The following is a 15569-nucleotide window of genomic DNA, read 5'->3' as shown; positions in this document are numbered from 1 at the left end:
ATCAACGTGTACTCAGCAAGTATCCCGTCTAATCTCGAAGAAGTAGAGACGAGATGGTCAACTTTGACACTTATTACTGGTCCAATAATAATATACTAAATGTGTGAGGGAATCACAGATTTTATACAGCAGTTCTAACTCACAAAGCCGAAAAACAGGCAAAACATCTTCAACAAATAATAAGGGATTTTCAAGGTTTACTTTTCATTATCTTATCAATTTAAATCAAGCCACGAAGGGCAATTTCACAGTTAAAAATTCTCAAGCGACAATATATCATGCGCAAATCATGCCGACGGCCCGCTCCAACAGAAATGTAAATTGTGCACTGCCGAGGGTCGAACGGCTTGAACCATAGATGCATCTATTACCCCGCTCGCGAACTATCCATGCGACGCGGTCAACATAAAATAAACAATCACCCTGCTTGCGAATCAATCATGCGACGCAGGTTCACATAAAAATACATGCTCAAATAGCCAATTAAGGATTTATCAGGGAGCATTTGTCCAATTAAAAGCCAGTCCTCTTCTTAACAATTTAAGAGAATAAAGTTTAATCCTTTTTGAAATTCATTTACTAATTCAATGCGATCTAAGCAATCCAAGCTATCAATGAGCTTACAATCAATCCAAGTATATCATGCTTTTGGGTCCTAACTACCCGGACAATAGCATAATAGTAGCTACGCACGGACTCTCGTCACCTCGTGCGTACGTAGCCCCCACAAATAGGAGCACATAATCAATTATTTCACCTATGGGGACAATTCCCTCTTACAAGGTTAGAAAGGAGACTCACCTCGCTCCGAAGATCCATAACCGGCATTCTACGCCCTTCCGAAGACTCCACTTGATGCACCACGCTCCAAAACTAGCCAACGGTTACGCAAATCCATTAATATATGCTCAAATACTCATTACAATCTAATTTATAGCAATTCCTAACTCCGATCGAAAAGTTGACCAAAACGCCCTCGGACCCACGTGCCCGGAATCCAAAACTTTTCGAGGATAAAGATTACCCATGACCTTAGGAACTCAAATATATAATTTTTACTAAATTCCATACTCAATATCGCGGCTAAATTCCAAGTTTACTAATTTTCTAGGTCTTCCACCAAAACCTCAAATTCATACTAATTTCAAGGCTCAAATCCATACATAGATGATGTATTTAACTCAAAATAGGTGGGGATAACTTACCTTATCATTGATGGTGAAAATCCCAATCTCGCTTCTGTGACACGCCTCCCGCAGATGCGGTCCCGCTTCTGCGGAACTATGACCGCATCTGCGGTTCTCCCCACGATGCCCTCGCCCGCTTCTGCGACCAGATTTCCGCAGATGCGGTCCCGCTTCTGCTGAACCTTGACCGCATCTGCGGCCTTCGAACCTTTGACCAAAAATCGCTTCTGCGGCTCCATTTCCGCTTCTGCGGGGCCGCTTCTGCGGTTAGCCTACCGCAGAAGCGAAAATACCAGCAACCAGATCCTTCAGCCCTCTTCCAAATTCCAAATTCGATCCGTTAACCATCCGGAATCCACCCGAGGCCCCCAGGACCTCAACCAAACCTACCAACCAATCCCAAAACACGCTACGGACTTGCTCGAGGCCTCAAATCACATCAAACAACGCTAAAATCATGAATCGACCTCCAATCCAAACTTAATGAACTTCAAAGTTTCAAACTTCTATTTCTGATGTTTAAACCTACCAAATCACGTCCGATTGACCTCAAATTTTGCGCACCAGTCATATTTGACATTACGGACCCACTCCAACTTTCGGAATTGGATTCCGACCCCGATATCAAAAAGTCCACCTCCGATCAAACTTCTCAAAAACCTTCAAATTTCTATCTTTAGACAAATGGCTCCAAAATGACCTACGGACCTCCGAATTCACTTTCGATCGTGCCACCAACTCCAGAATCACCATACGGAGCTATTCACAGTCTCGGAATCCCAACGGACATCGATAACACTGAAATGTACTTCAAGCCAAACTTATGAAATTTCTTCTAAAATGCTAACTTCTACAATAGGCGCCAAAACGCTCCCGGGTTATCCGAAACCCGAACCGGGCATATGCCCATGTCCGAAATCATCATACGAACCTGCTGAAATCTTCAGATCCTGATTCCGAGGTCGTTTACTCAAAATTTCATTCCTAGTTCATTCTTTCACTTTAAGCTTCTAAAATAAGAATTCTCTTTCCGAATCGACTCTGAACTTCCCGAAATTCAATTCCGACCACGCGCACAAGTCACAATACCTGAAATGAAGAGTCTCACGGCCTCAGGCTGCTGAACGGAGTGCTAGAGCTCAAAACGACCGGTCGGGTCGTTACATTTAAATTTATGATCGGCTAAATATTATTTTAACAAACAATAATAAAAAGCAAAGGTGTGTCCTTAAAATATTAGTTAATTTTAATGTTCTAAATACTAAGCAAGAGATTTATAATTTAAATTTCTCAATATTAGGAGCTCTTACTAACTCAAATAATTAAAAATTACTTAATTGCCAAAAAACTTTTAACTCCTAAATAAAAGAGGATACTTTCTGTACTTACAAATTAGAGACGTAAGTTAAGCATAGTTCTTCTATTTCAATTTGCTTATAACTAAATCATAATAAGCGTTAGATTCTAAATAGTAGAATCTAAATTCTAGAATTGGAAGGAGTTAGAAGTTCTAAATATTAGGAGAATAATTAAATGACTATTCCTAAATATAAGGAAAATAATTAAATGATTATTCCTATATATTAGGAAAATAATTAAATGACTATTTTGTCTAGTGAGAACTCTATTTTAAAGGGGTAAAAAAGACGAACGACATTTCGCTAAGGGTCTTCGTGCTTTTAATATAGTATAGATAGATAGATAGTAAAGGCGAATGACATTTTGCTAAGGCCTTCGTGCTTTTAATATAGTATAGATATTTAGAATAAACTAATTACCGCAAATACTAAGTGAACAAAATTGTTCTTCAAAAAAATTACTCATTAATGTTAAAGTATTTTTTTCCCCATCATGAATACAATTGGAATACCATTAATATGTTACTTCCAACTGCCATATAGAAACTACTTCCAAGGAACGTTTACAAATTTCGTACCAAGGTTCTAAATAATTAACATTTAAATGTTTATTTAAGATAAAATATTAATTGATTTTAAAGTTCTAAATTTTAGATACACCTAATTTAAATAAGGAAATATTTAATAACCAAATTTAAATAAACCTTTAGGTCCTAAATATTAAAAAATAATCAAATGACTATTTTATCTAGTGTGAACTCTATTTTTAAAGGGTAAATAACGCGAATGACATTTTGTTAAGGGCATTAGTGCTTTTAATATAATAATAGAAATAGATATAGGTATAGATAGATAGATTATATTTTACTTCTAAATAATTAACAAGGTGGTTGAGAATATATATCACACTTTGTATTTCTTGAAAAGCATTGGTCAACACAAGATGAGGATTCCTTTGACAAAATGGAGCATTATGAAGCAAGTTGACCATTTTTTACTCTATTTTCCAAAACAAATACAAGTTTAGATTTCCCTTTTCATGATTCTTCCGTTGTTTTAATACAGAAAAATCTAGACCATTTTATGAATCTGCTTTGCAAAATCATTAGGGTATCATCAATTATACCAACTAGCTAGTTTTATATCCGAGGCAAATATAATCTAAAACCCACTATCTTAAGAAAAGAAAAAACTATATGTATGATTTTAGTCCCAAAATATTTATTTTTACTAAAATGTCCAATAGGATATATACCTCAAGCTCCGCGAAGGTTTCACCGTTCGTTCTGACAATTTTCTTTCTTTTTTTGAGAATACCTGCCCTGTTGCCTCTGTTCTTGTTGTTGTTACCTACCCTGCTGCCTCTGCTCTCGCTTGGGCCCCGGGAATCCTTTACGGTCTTTATTTACCTTTTTTTCATCCCCTTCCTCCCTCAAAACTACAAATTAACAAACACTATTGGAAGAAGAGGACCGGTATGCTGGCCAAAGGAATGCATCTCAATAGACATTATTAAGCTTTTCGTATATTTCACAAAGATGTAGAAGAGATTGCAAATATTGTACGATGATACACAAGTATCTTTTCTGTTTCAATATTTTAGCAGACATTTGAATGTAGGTGGCTCGTGATAACTGAATTTACAAAATACAATAAAAGTTCCTCTGCCATTTTCCACGATTCTTTATCGGCCCTCCCATGCAAATATGATCGTTGAAAAACCTTTTATCAAAATTAATTTTTTAAATAATATTTGGTAGTGAGAAAGAACATATGGTAGCAGTTGTTATGATAGGAATTAGGGCTACAAAGGAAACCGACAAACCGCACCAACTCGATAATCCGAGTCAAACCGAGAGAAAAAACCCGACTATGGTTTGGTGTTAGAAAAAAAGACCCGACCATAATTGATTTGATTTAGTTTTAACTAAAGTAAGTCAAACCGGAACCAAACCAACCCGACATTACATATATAAAAATTTTAAATATATTTAATATATAAATATACTTATTGTGATGTAATTTATAAATATTTGTTAAACTTTCTCATAATTTTATCTTTAAAGGTATTATTTCAAGATTCGACTTAGAACTTTTGAATGTTCCAATAAGTTATAGCCATTAATATTAGTAACTTAAATAATGCTAACAAAAGCCCAACCAAAATCAAATCAATACTAATACTAACAAAAGACATTAAATTCATACTACGAAAGGCAATATATTGAATATCTATTTTTTGTTTTGCAATAATTCAGATAAAAATGCATAATATTTTTATGTTTTCTTAACGTTTAGTCATGTAATTAATACTCCCTTATTAGTCTACTTATTTTAGCATGACTTAGTACTTTTAGATTATGTTTATTTTTATTATGGCTTTTTAATTAGCAATATTTATATTACATAATTTTATTGTTTTTATAGTTGAATATTTTAGGATAATGACATGACACATCTCATATTTTGTATTATTTTCTTGAAAAATACCTTATACAGTTGTATCTAACTAAGATTAAAGAAATACTTTGAGCACATGTTATATATTTTGTGCTACGAAGATTTTACCGGAAAAAACTCGAAAAACTCGAAAACCCGAGATTGAAAAACCCGAGTTTTATTGGTTTGATCTGGTCCTTAGATTTAATAACCCGACACAACTAGTTTGGTATGGTAATTGCAAAATTCGATCCAATCCGACCTATATACACCCCTAATAGGAATGATGAAAAATTAAAGAAAACTTCCACTATGAACGGAGAAGTCACAAATTTTCGTTGGAAGAAGATAAAAAGGCATTTTCGTAATGAAAAAACAAAAAAATTTAATGTAAAATAGTTTTGGGGACTAAAATCACATATTTGGTTTAATCAAAGGTTATATGTGGTAAATTAATTAATACAAGGATCAAAACTGGAATAACACAATATTTAAGGACCAAAACAGCATTTCCCGTTTTATTAATAAATATTTCTTGTTCCAGCTAATTTAAGACAGATTTCTCAACATCAAATCCTACAATGGTTTTGTCAAAATCTGTATCTTTTAGATTGTACAATTACTATATATATAACCTACTTTTGTGTCAAGTCAGATTGTACAAGTTATACAGTATCTTTCAGTTTGAGAAACAAGACAAATACACTATCTTTCAGATTGGTACAACTAACCTAATTACATATTCAGCCAAAAAAATACTCATTAAAAAAAGGACACCAAAAGATATCTGAAAATGAGTCTCTTTGCAAAAAATACAACTATCTTACAGATTGGTACAAGTAATAATGTTTGTATAATTAATTTTTTTTTTGAAATTAGCTTTTATATTTTGAAATTTTAAATCTTTTTACATCATCAATTTAAGAGATCTTATACTCCTTCTATTCCATTTTATGTGTTTTAGTTTGACCAAAGGATAATTTACTTCCACGAATAGACTGTTAGGCTAAGAAGAATAGGTTGGGATTGATCCCACCTTTGAAAGAGTGGTTTTGTTCTTGAAGCTCTTATTTGACTTTGTATGCGGAGATTTCAAAATCAGTTAAGGGAATAAATTCAGACGAAATGTGGGTGGTAGCCCTATATCCTTTAGCTTCCGCTTTACCATCAGATGTTTTTCTAGCTTTTCGAAAGGGGTCTGAATCCTGTTGCCGAAGCTCATAATTCCGGGTTTCGTGTATAAGGAGTTTAAGAAAAGTATGGAAGAATTTTAAATCTTGTTATATTAAACAAAAGATGAATGTAGTGCACCAAATGGCGTTGAATGTGGCATCAAATATGCTTGGAGTTACTAAGCTTGTGTTTGATATCGATTTGGTTGAAACGAAAAAAAATAAGTTTTTGAAGATGAGAAGAAAAATGATTATTGAAAAGTGAAATTTTATTTGGACATGCATTTTTGAGATTTGAAGATTTTATTTTTAAAATATGCCAACAAATAATTAAAATATATAAACAAATAAAAATTTAGAAATGAAATTTGAAAAAAAAATTCAAATTTATGTCCAAACGGAAGTTAAATATAGAAAAAAATATTCTTTTTAAATAAATTAAAAAGGATAGTAAGAGTGTAAGACACAAATTGAAAGAGAATATATATATATTTTTTAAAAGGAAACCATTTTTGTCCACATTTGTGAATACAATTTTGCAACGTAGCCCCTGCTTTGGACATGTGGAAAATGCTTTAAATAGACGCTATGGTACACTTCACACACAGAGTTTCCAAAAGAAAAACACTATATTCACAGAGAGTAGAATTCTCTAGTCCTTACCACACTACAAAAAAGAAAGAAAAAAAATTTGTTGATCAATGGCTGTTGAAATCTGTGTCAAGGCTGCTGTGGGTGCCCCTAATGTCCTCGGAGACTGTAATCTCTTGCTCTTTTAAGATTTAAACCCTTGTTCTAGTTTTTTTTTTTTTTTTTTTTTTTTTTGTGTGTTTTTATTTGTGCAAATTTCTACGAGTTTGATTTTTTCTTCTGAATTTCTGATGGTTTTGTGATATAAGGTCCATTTAGCCAAATAGTACTTCTGAGACTGTAATCTCTTGGTCTGTACAAGATTTATACCCTTGTTTTAGTGTGTGTCTGTGTGTGTTTTCTTTTCTTGTCTGCAAATTTTCATGGCTTTGGTCTGAGTGTTTCTGAAATGTGTGATGCTTTCTTGATTCTAAGCTCCATTTAGCGAAAAGGGTATCTCTGAGACTGTAATGTCTTGCTATTCAAGATTTTAACCCTTGTTTTAGTGAGTGTGTGTGTGTGCGCGCGTTTTATTTTTTGGTCAAATATTTATGGCTTTGGTTTTAATTATTCTGATTTATGATGGTCTTGTGATACTAAGGTCCACTTAGCCAAAGAGTATTTCTGGACTGCAATTATCTCTTGCTCTTTCAGATTTATACCATTGTTTTAGTGTGTGTGTGTCTGCTGGGGTAAATTTTCAGTTTTTTTGGATTGAGTTTTTTTTTACTAAGCTCCATATAGCCAAAGGGTACTTCTGAGACTGTAATTTCTTGCTGTTTAAGATTTTTATCCTTGTTGTTGTGCGCAGGCGTGTGTAAATAATGATGGATTTGGTTTCAATTTCTCTGAATCTGTGATGTTATTATGATTCCATGGTTCATTTTGCCAAAGGGTTGTTCTGGCATTGGAGGAATTGTGTGTGGTTTTCTCTTTTTGGGTCAAATTCATGGCTTTGGTGTTTATATTTTCTGAAATTTTGATGGTTTTGTGATACTTAGGTCCATTTAGCCAAAGGGCACTTCTGACATTGGAGGAAAAGAAAGTGCCTTACAAGATGCACTTGATCAATGTTAGTGACAAGCCCAAATGGTAAAATTTTGAAGCAAAATTACTCTTTTGATTCCCAAGATTACATTTTTTTTAACTCTGATAGTGAAAATTTTGTGTTGGGGTTGTGGTTTCAGGTTCTTGGAAGTGAACCCAGAAGGGAAAGTCCCAGTGATCAAGTTTGATGAAAAATGGATCCCTGATTCTGATGTTATTGTTGCGCTCCTCGAAGAGAAATACCCAAATCCCTCTCTCTCTACTCCATCCGAATTTGCTTCTGTGTATGTTTTCTTCCTATTTTTTCCCCATGTGTTTAAATTAGTTTCTACGCTGACCACATTGCATATTTTATTGCTGCATCTCTGCATTTACTTGCTATAGATAAATTGAAACTTCATGTTACATGTATCACAAGCTATACAAAAAGAAGAAGATAATTTTGTAACATTATCTATTTGTCCCTTACTCCCTATTGATATTAAAAGTGGAAGCATTTTACAGAGTTGCTGTTTTCCAGTTACATTAACATGGCATTTTACCTTCAAAATTCTGCGAAAAGGTTTCTTGTTTTAACTTCCCCAAGTTTAGTTCTTTTTCTTTGGGATGAAGTAAATTGTTAATCTGTCTTAGGTTTGGGTATGATATGAATAGGATCCCCTCCTTCCTTGCACCATCAAAACAACTACAGCTCGGTTCAAAATAGTTGGTTCGGGTTTATGAATCCTCAATATACATTTTGCTCCATTTGGGCATATTTCGTTCAAACACTCAGTAATTTATCCCTTTGATCAAACTAGTTCAAACTACTTAGCCTCATCTCCCTAATGCTAACATTTCAGATTAATCCGGTACCTTTATTTGCTTTTTACCCCCTAAAATTCTTTGGACTATCTGTTCCCTGTTAATTTTGTTGATATTTAAAAAAAGGCTTTTCTTTCTGAATTTTTTTCCCCTTAAGTTACTAGGGTAAGGCTTAGTCTACACTCTTTGTTGTGTCGTCCCTACCCCCCTACCCCCCGACCCCCCCCCCCCCCCCCCCCCAAAAAAAAAAAGAAAAAAAAAAAAACCCTACCCTGGTCGGGTTAAAATTTAAATGACCTCTGTTATAATTCTCTTCACTTTTATGCCTTGAGTTTCTTTAGATCATGCAAGAACTCTTACTTCCTGTGTTCGAAATTGAATTTACATATTTTGTCTTTGTCTATCTCAAATGTCTTAGATAGCATTTGGTTTAAAATTTTGAAGAAGAGTTTCTGAAAAAAAATTGTTTTTCCTTTCTTGTCGTTTTGGTTGATAAGCAGTTCTTACTACATTCTAAAACTTCTGCAAAAGCTCTTTCAAAATTTTGAACCAAGCACCACCTTTTACATTTTAATTACTACATACAAGATTATCTTGTTTGCAGAAACAAAAAGTTACCACAGTGCTTCATATTTTTCACATATAGATTCTCATACTAATATGCCAAGTCAAAATGGAGATTCAATAAGGAGCAAAGGAGTAATTAGTTTGTTCGTCTACCGAGTGTTTCCTTTTACTTGATTGTCTCTATACTGTGTTTGTCCGTCTGTTGCTGTTTCCTTTTTATTCCCTTGATGTCAACGGGTGGAATATCATCTGTAACTTACCTGGGATTACAGGGGCTCGAAAATATTTCCTACCTTTGTCTCATTTCTGAAGAGCAAGGATGCTAGTGATGGTACTGAGCAGGCTCTGCTCGACGAATTAAAGGCTTTGGAAGAGCATCTCAAGGCTCATGTATGCTTTTTTCACTGAGCTGCCTGATATTTTTTATTTTATGTTTCTCTTATTTTTACAGTGATGTTAACTTCAGTTGGTGGTGAATTTCTTCAGGGACCATATGTCAATGGGGTGAATATTTGTTCAGTCGATCTGAGTTTGGCTCCAAAACTGTACCATCTCGAGGTGGCTCTTGGCCACTTCAAGAAGTGGAGTGTGCCTGAAAGCTTGAGTCACGTGCGTAATTACATGAAGGTATGCACTCTCTCTTCTCGGTGCGTCTCTGTGCTTAATTTACTTTCAACAACATGAATTCCTAATTTTAAGTAAGTGTTAATTCCATTTGATGATTTCTGTACTACAACAACAACAACAACAACAAAAAAAAAACCCAGTGTAATGTATGAGGGAATAATTTAAAGGGAATGTATGGAAGCAGTGATATGATAAGAATCAGCTGTCTTAGTTGCACAAAGAAGACATATTTGGGACAGCTTATACTGTCTGTCATCCATTTAACAGGCTTCTTTCTCCTCATGGAACTCTATATTTTCAATAGGGTTTCCATGCATATAGTTTGTTTTATTTCTCATCTGTGTGCTGAAAGGGTAGCAGTCTTTTAACACTAACTTTTTAATGTTCCTACTAATTAAAACTTTTCACATAAAATGGGACAGCGGAAGTATAAAATTTTGAGTATGGTATAAAACTTTTCACATATTAGCTGCTGGTTTTATGATTCCCTATTCTTTTATTTCGCCCTGTCCATGCTTAGCTTGTGCTAGGATGTTATTTCTTCCATTTTTTCGTAACAAAAGCAAAGTGGTGCAAGAGTTGACACCTTTTTGTCTCCTCCTGCAGTTGCTCTTCGAGCGAGAGTCTTTCCAGAAAACCAAGGCTGCAAAAGAGTATGTCATCGCAGGGTGGGCCCCAAAGGTCAATCCATGAACCTACTCAAAATTATGATCCCGTTTTTTCGCGGGTAGGTAGCAGTTGAGGATGCAGCATTATGAAATATGAATGCATCTTGTAAGATCTAAAAATTGTTAATGTTGGATCATGCTTGTACTGCTCTTTATGTTCTAATAAATAAGTCATGTTCTAAAATCTCGTATTAGCTAATGAAATATGCTGGTGGTTAGTTTTTTGCTTCGGTTTCTGCTATACAGAATTGCTAGAGAGAGATATCCAAGTTATCAGTGAAGCATGCCTTGATCAAATATAGATATAGTCAAGTCAGCTGAAGGAATGTTACATTAGTCACTCCTTTTTTCCAGTAAACTAGATGTTGCTAGAGCTTTGCACTCGTCGTTTAGTTTAGTTTAGTTAAAGAGAGAATATGATCACTTGGATAAAATAATAAAGGTTGCGTACTATGTTCCGAATTAGAGAAGCTTTCTCACCTGTTCAGTTCCTTAATTTTTTGAATGTTCGCTGTTGGGAACTTTGCTGTCGTTGCTGCTTTGTTGCTATTGGTTATTTTTTCATCTTTCCTTATGTCGAGGGTCTATCGGAAACAGCCTTTCTACCTTCTCAAGGTGGGGGTAAGGTATGCTTGCACACTACCCTCTCCAGACTCCACCTACCTCTCCAGACTCCACCTGTGGGATTATACTAGGTTTTTTGTTGTTGTTCACTGTTGGGAACTTGAAGACCTAGGCCTGGATTGTTACGGCTCACAAGTTGTCATCAAAATGTTGTCATTTTATTTATTTATTTATTTGTAATGATGATGTTCAGGCTTCTTCGACACATCGACTATTCTGTCGGGCACGTTTGTTGTCTCTACTAGGATTTGAACACTGATTTTCACCTACTTTATTAACCGTTAGACCATACCCTTTGACGTGCTCAGTGTTATCGTTTTATTAGTTCCTTTTTCTGAACTCGAGCCCCAGGCGCAAAGTGATGACGAGATGTATAATTTGTGAAATCTTTTCATTTGTTGAGTCGAGATATTCTTTTTAAGTGTAGAGTAATATCTTACAAGCTTGGATTTTCTTCTGTTTGGACAGTGTATAAAATTTGAATAAGGTTATTAACAATCAAACGACAATATTGTCCTTGAAGTGAAGAGTGAATACCAAAATGACTTAAGATATCAGACAATGAGCTAAGTGTTGGTTTCTCCTAAACTTTGTCTTTATAGTGAATAGCCAAAAAGCAAGAGAAAAGCCATATACATCCAACAAGCTGACAGCAACTATACGTTAATTCTTCAAATTATTTACTGTCTTTGCAATGAAACCTGTAACTCACCCTAATAGACTCAGATCCTCTTGGCTTGATAATATGGACAAGCCAAGGGGGACTTTGAACTGTTAAGAGGTGCCTAGCGCTTTCATCAATATGAAAGAGAAGCTTCTGGGATGTACAGGGGTCACGGACCAACCATAGAACCATGTTCAATAAGTGGAACGCATTAGCTGTCCGCTTTCAGGTTGGGCAGTCAGGGTCGGAATTTACTAGTACATTTTATTTGTTTGAATCTTATCATTTTGAAAGATGGTTCGAATCTGCTATAAGTGAACAATAACTATGCCTCAGTTCTGAGTCGTTGGTATGACTCCTCACTAACTAAAAGGCTTTTTCTGGTTCATATTGCCGGTCTCAAGCTCGGATTATATTATAGAAAAAAGTTGAGGTAAGTTGACAACCGTAAGACTTAATCAATGTATGATAAATCTTCATAATACAGAATCCAGATTATTGTGAATACATATTCCATGATTGCGACATGAAAATGAATAAGTAGCCCCCACTATGTTACACTTTATTAATTGCTTAATAACAGCAAAATAACAAGTCACATGAATCTTGTGCAGCACTACAAGACAGCTAGAAATCCAAATTCACTAGACAACACCTTACAGAGATGACAATTGAAGATTCCAAGGGCCCATGAAACATCCTTAGCAACTCCTATTTAACAAGCCTAGTCTCAATCACCCACCCTTCTTTTGAGATTTTGGCTCATCAATACAAACTTGCTTGAACAGTACTCTGTTATATCTACTCAACTTGGGATTTGGGAGCTCAATGAATACACATATAGTACAATAAACATTTCAATAATAGACCATCGTACCATAATATACCCTTGATAGGAAGGTACGAAGGTCGGGGATTAGGGTAGTAGAATAGATAGTTTAGAGTGTTCATAACAGTAGTATTGGCACGCAGTCTCGCTTTCTGTTGGTAGTAGGTTTTTATGACCAATCGTTGTTTTCTTCCATTATTGATAACCTTACTATCTTGTTGTTTTTTTTTTCCTGCTTTTATATGACTTTTTGGTACTGTCCCTTCTTGTCTATATTTTCATTAATGTGGTGCATATACTTTCTTGAGCCGAGGGTCTATTGGAAATAGTCTCTCTATCCTCACAAGGTAGGGGTAAGGTCTGCGTACACACTACCTTCCCCAGACCCCACAGTGTGGGATAATACTGCGTATGTTGTTGTTGTAGTACTACTCAGGGGCGGAGCTAGCCTTATAGCAACGGTTCGGCAGAACTCAGTAGCTTTGGTTCAAACCCTGTATTTGTGTTAAAAGATTCATTGAATATAGATAAATAGTCTAATTAGAACCCAGCAAGTAGAAAAGATTATGATCCAGAACTTATAAACTAAAAATTCTAGATTCGCTTCTGGTACTACTCCCATAGTTCCATTGACGCAGCCAGGTGAATCCATGATCTTAGAGCTGGCCAACGTATTCAAAATGAGTGTAACCTTATTATATATATACATTTCAATTCTGCATATGTATAAACTGTTCGAGCAGAAAGCAACAGAACCAGCCACAGATCCGCATCTAGATACATTTCAATTTTTGGCATATGTATATACTGTTCGAGCAGAAAGCAACAGAACATTACTATCAACAATATATCACTTTAGCACGTTTATATGTTATTCCCTGTGTAACTCCTTCAAATTAAACGATCTTAGTCTGAATTTTTTGTATGATCATTGTCCAATATCATTTTCTGAATCATTGCACTTGTCTCTTCCTCTGTAATGAAATCTTTGTTATGTGATTGAGAATATGCCTCAAAGAACTCTTTATTCTCCTTCTCTAACTCATTCCACACTGCAAAATACAGGAAATTTCCTATTAGCAATATCATTTTGAGAAAAATCTCTTTATAACAGCCTCGTCTGTTCCAATATCTTTTGGTTACTATAGTGAAGTGCTGTTGTAAAAAACATATATTATAACATAACATAAAAATTAGTTCCAAAAAAAAACTTGTGTTTTATAGTAAATGACTTTTATATAAGGATATTATAGAGAGGTCTGACTGTATTATTCTGACTGTATTACAGTTATAATAATGGTTAAAAGTAGTCTTAGCTTATGGTTTCCAAGTCCCTCATATAGTGCAAATTTGTGCATGCATGTGTAGGAATAGCAACAACACAAGATCGCATAACATCTATATATATTGACAATGTAAAAGAAAATTTAAATTATCAGGTCACTTAATTAAAAGATAAATACTGGTAATTGTCTATAGTAAGTGAAACTATAGTAACTTGCTACTACAATATAACATGTTAAAATGCACTGATAATATAAAATTTTTCGTATACAGTCAAACTTCTCTATAACAACATCTTTATATAATAGTCATTCATTATAAAAGTCAAGTTTTTCTCGGAACCGATTTTTATGTAATGTTATAATATATGACCTATATAACAACCAAAAAATATCGAAACAAACGAGGTTGTTATAGAGATGTTTGACTGTATAAGTTAAATCCGATGAAAAGTTATAGCACAAACCAGTAGAAGTAATGACAGGTTTGATATTTGCATGCTTGGAAAGGGCCTCCATGCACTCCTCTTTGGTCATGTGGAATATTAAGCACTTCTCTATTAGGTGTTGTACCTAAATGAAGGATAATCAGGTTAGTTGATGGTTGGAACCAAAAACAAATAAATATACCAGAATAAATAAGATTTCCAAATTCCAAAGGCAGAATCAACAAAAGTAAATTTGAGTCAGTTAAATCAGAAGTTGGTCTTTCTCGCGTAAAAGCGATCAGAATTCGTAAACCAGAATTATGCAACTTTTTATTTACCATGTATATGTATGAAGCAGAGGAATCACCCATTATTGTTTAGTATCCGATCTTCAGCAAAAGCAAGTTCAAGAAAATGAGATCAGATTATACATGAATTGTAATGTCTGATAAGAGATCATGAGCTGAGGAGTGAAATGGAATAAAATTATATAGTGTGCAAAAGGAGAAGTATAGTAGTTGTAGGGACAAGAATCCCACGTGAGAGATAAATTATAATTGGTGGAGAGAGGATTAGAGGAGATTTGTGAAATGACTATTTCTGTCTTGTAATTTTTATTGTCATAGGCAGCAGCCTCCACGTGATGATTTTGTCCAGCCATTGAGAAATAACCTAATGTGGACAAAAGTTTAAAAATCCAGTAACCATCCATAGAAAGTGGTACAACTGAAAAAAATAAGACAGAGAACTTACTATAAGGCATTCCGAGTTTATGCATGGTCCGAGAAGGACCGCATCTCAAGGAGTGTGATGTAGACAGCTTGTCCTAATGCAAGTACTAATGGCTGCTTCCACGTCAGACAACCTGCTATAAAAAGGGGTGCCCGATGCACAACGCTTTCCGTAATCATGCAGGGCCCGAGGAAGGGCCACAACCCAAGGGGTGATGTAGACAGTCTGCCCTAATGCAAGCATTAGTGGCTGCTTCCACGCCAGACAACCTGCTATAAAAAGGGCAGCCCGATGCACAAGGCATCCGGTAATCATGTAGGGTCCGAGAAAGGGCCGCACCCCAAGGAGTGTGATGTAGACAGTCTGCCCTAATGCAAGCATTAATGGCTGCTTCCACATCAGACAACCTGGTATAAAAACGGCAGCCCGATGCACAAGGTCAGTCAGTGCGTTCTTATATATACATTCTGTATGTTATATTAATCTACACAAATAGGTAATTACTCATTT

At 35.1% G+C, this 15569-nt stretch overlaps 2 protein-coding genes across 2 annotated transcripts; one reads left to right on the top strand and one right to left on the bottom strand.

Annotated features, from left to right (window-relative positions):
- Nucleotides 1-6749: 6749 nt before the first annotated feature.
- Nucleotides 6750-10725, top strand: LOC109218056 (glutathione S-transferase DHAR2). The gene is made up of 6 exons (XM_019382372.1): nucleotides 6750-6915; nucleotides 7788-7878; nucleotides 7974-8117; nucleotides 9477-9594; nucleotides 9691-9831; nucleotides 10438-10725. Exons 1-6 carry the CDS (start codon nucleotides 6858-6860, stop codon nucleotides 10522-10524), a joined length of 639 nt encoding a protein of 212 aa, XP_019237917.1. The 5' UTR covers nucleotides 6750-6857; the 3' UTR covers nucleotides 10525-10725.
- A 2465-nt stretch (nucleotides 10726-13190) lies between these two features.
- On the bottom strand, nucleotides 13191-14809 carry LOC109218053. Its single transcript, XM_019382370.1, has 3 exons — nucleotides 14666-14809; nucleotides 14367-14472; nucleotides 13191-13668 (listed from the first exon to the last, which is right to left on the bottom strand). Exons 1-3 carry the CDS (start codon nucleotides 14696-14698, stop codon nucleotides 13523-13525), a joined length of 285 nt encoding a protein of 94 aa, XP_019237915.1. The 5' UTR covers nucleotides 14699-14809; the 3' UTR covers nucleotides 13191-13522.
- Nucleotides 14810-15569: the final 760 nt, after the last annotated feature.

Source organism: Nicotiana attenuata, unplaced genomic scaffold (assembly GCF_001879085.1).
Source record: "Nicotiana attenuata strain UT unplaced genomic scaffold, NIATTr2, whole genome shotgun sequence".
Lineage (NCBI taxonomy): Eukaryota > Viridiplantae > Streptophyta > Magnoliopsida > Solanales > Solanaceae > Nicotiana > Nicotiana attenuata.
The sequence above is the reverse complement of the archived record's forward strand: the minus strand, read 5'-3'. Positions and strand labels throughout refer to the sequence as shown.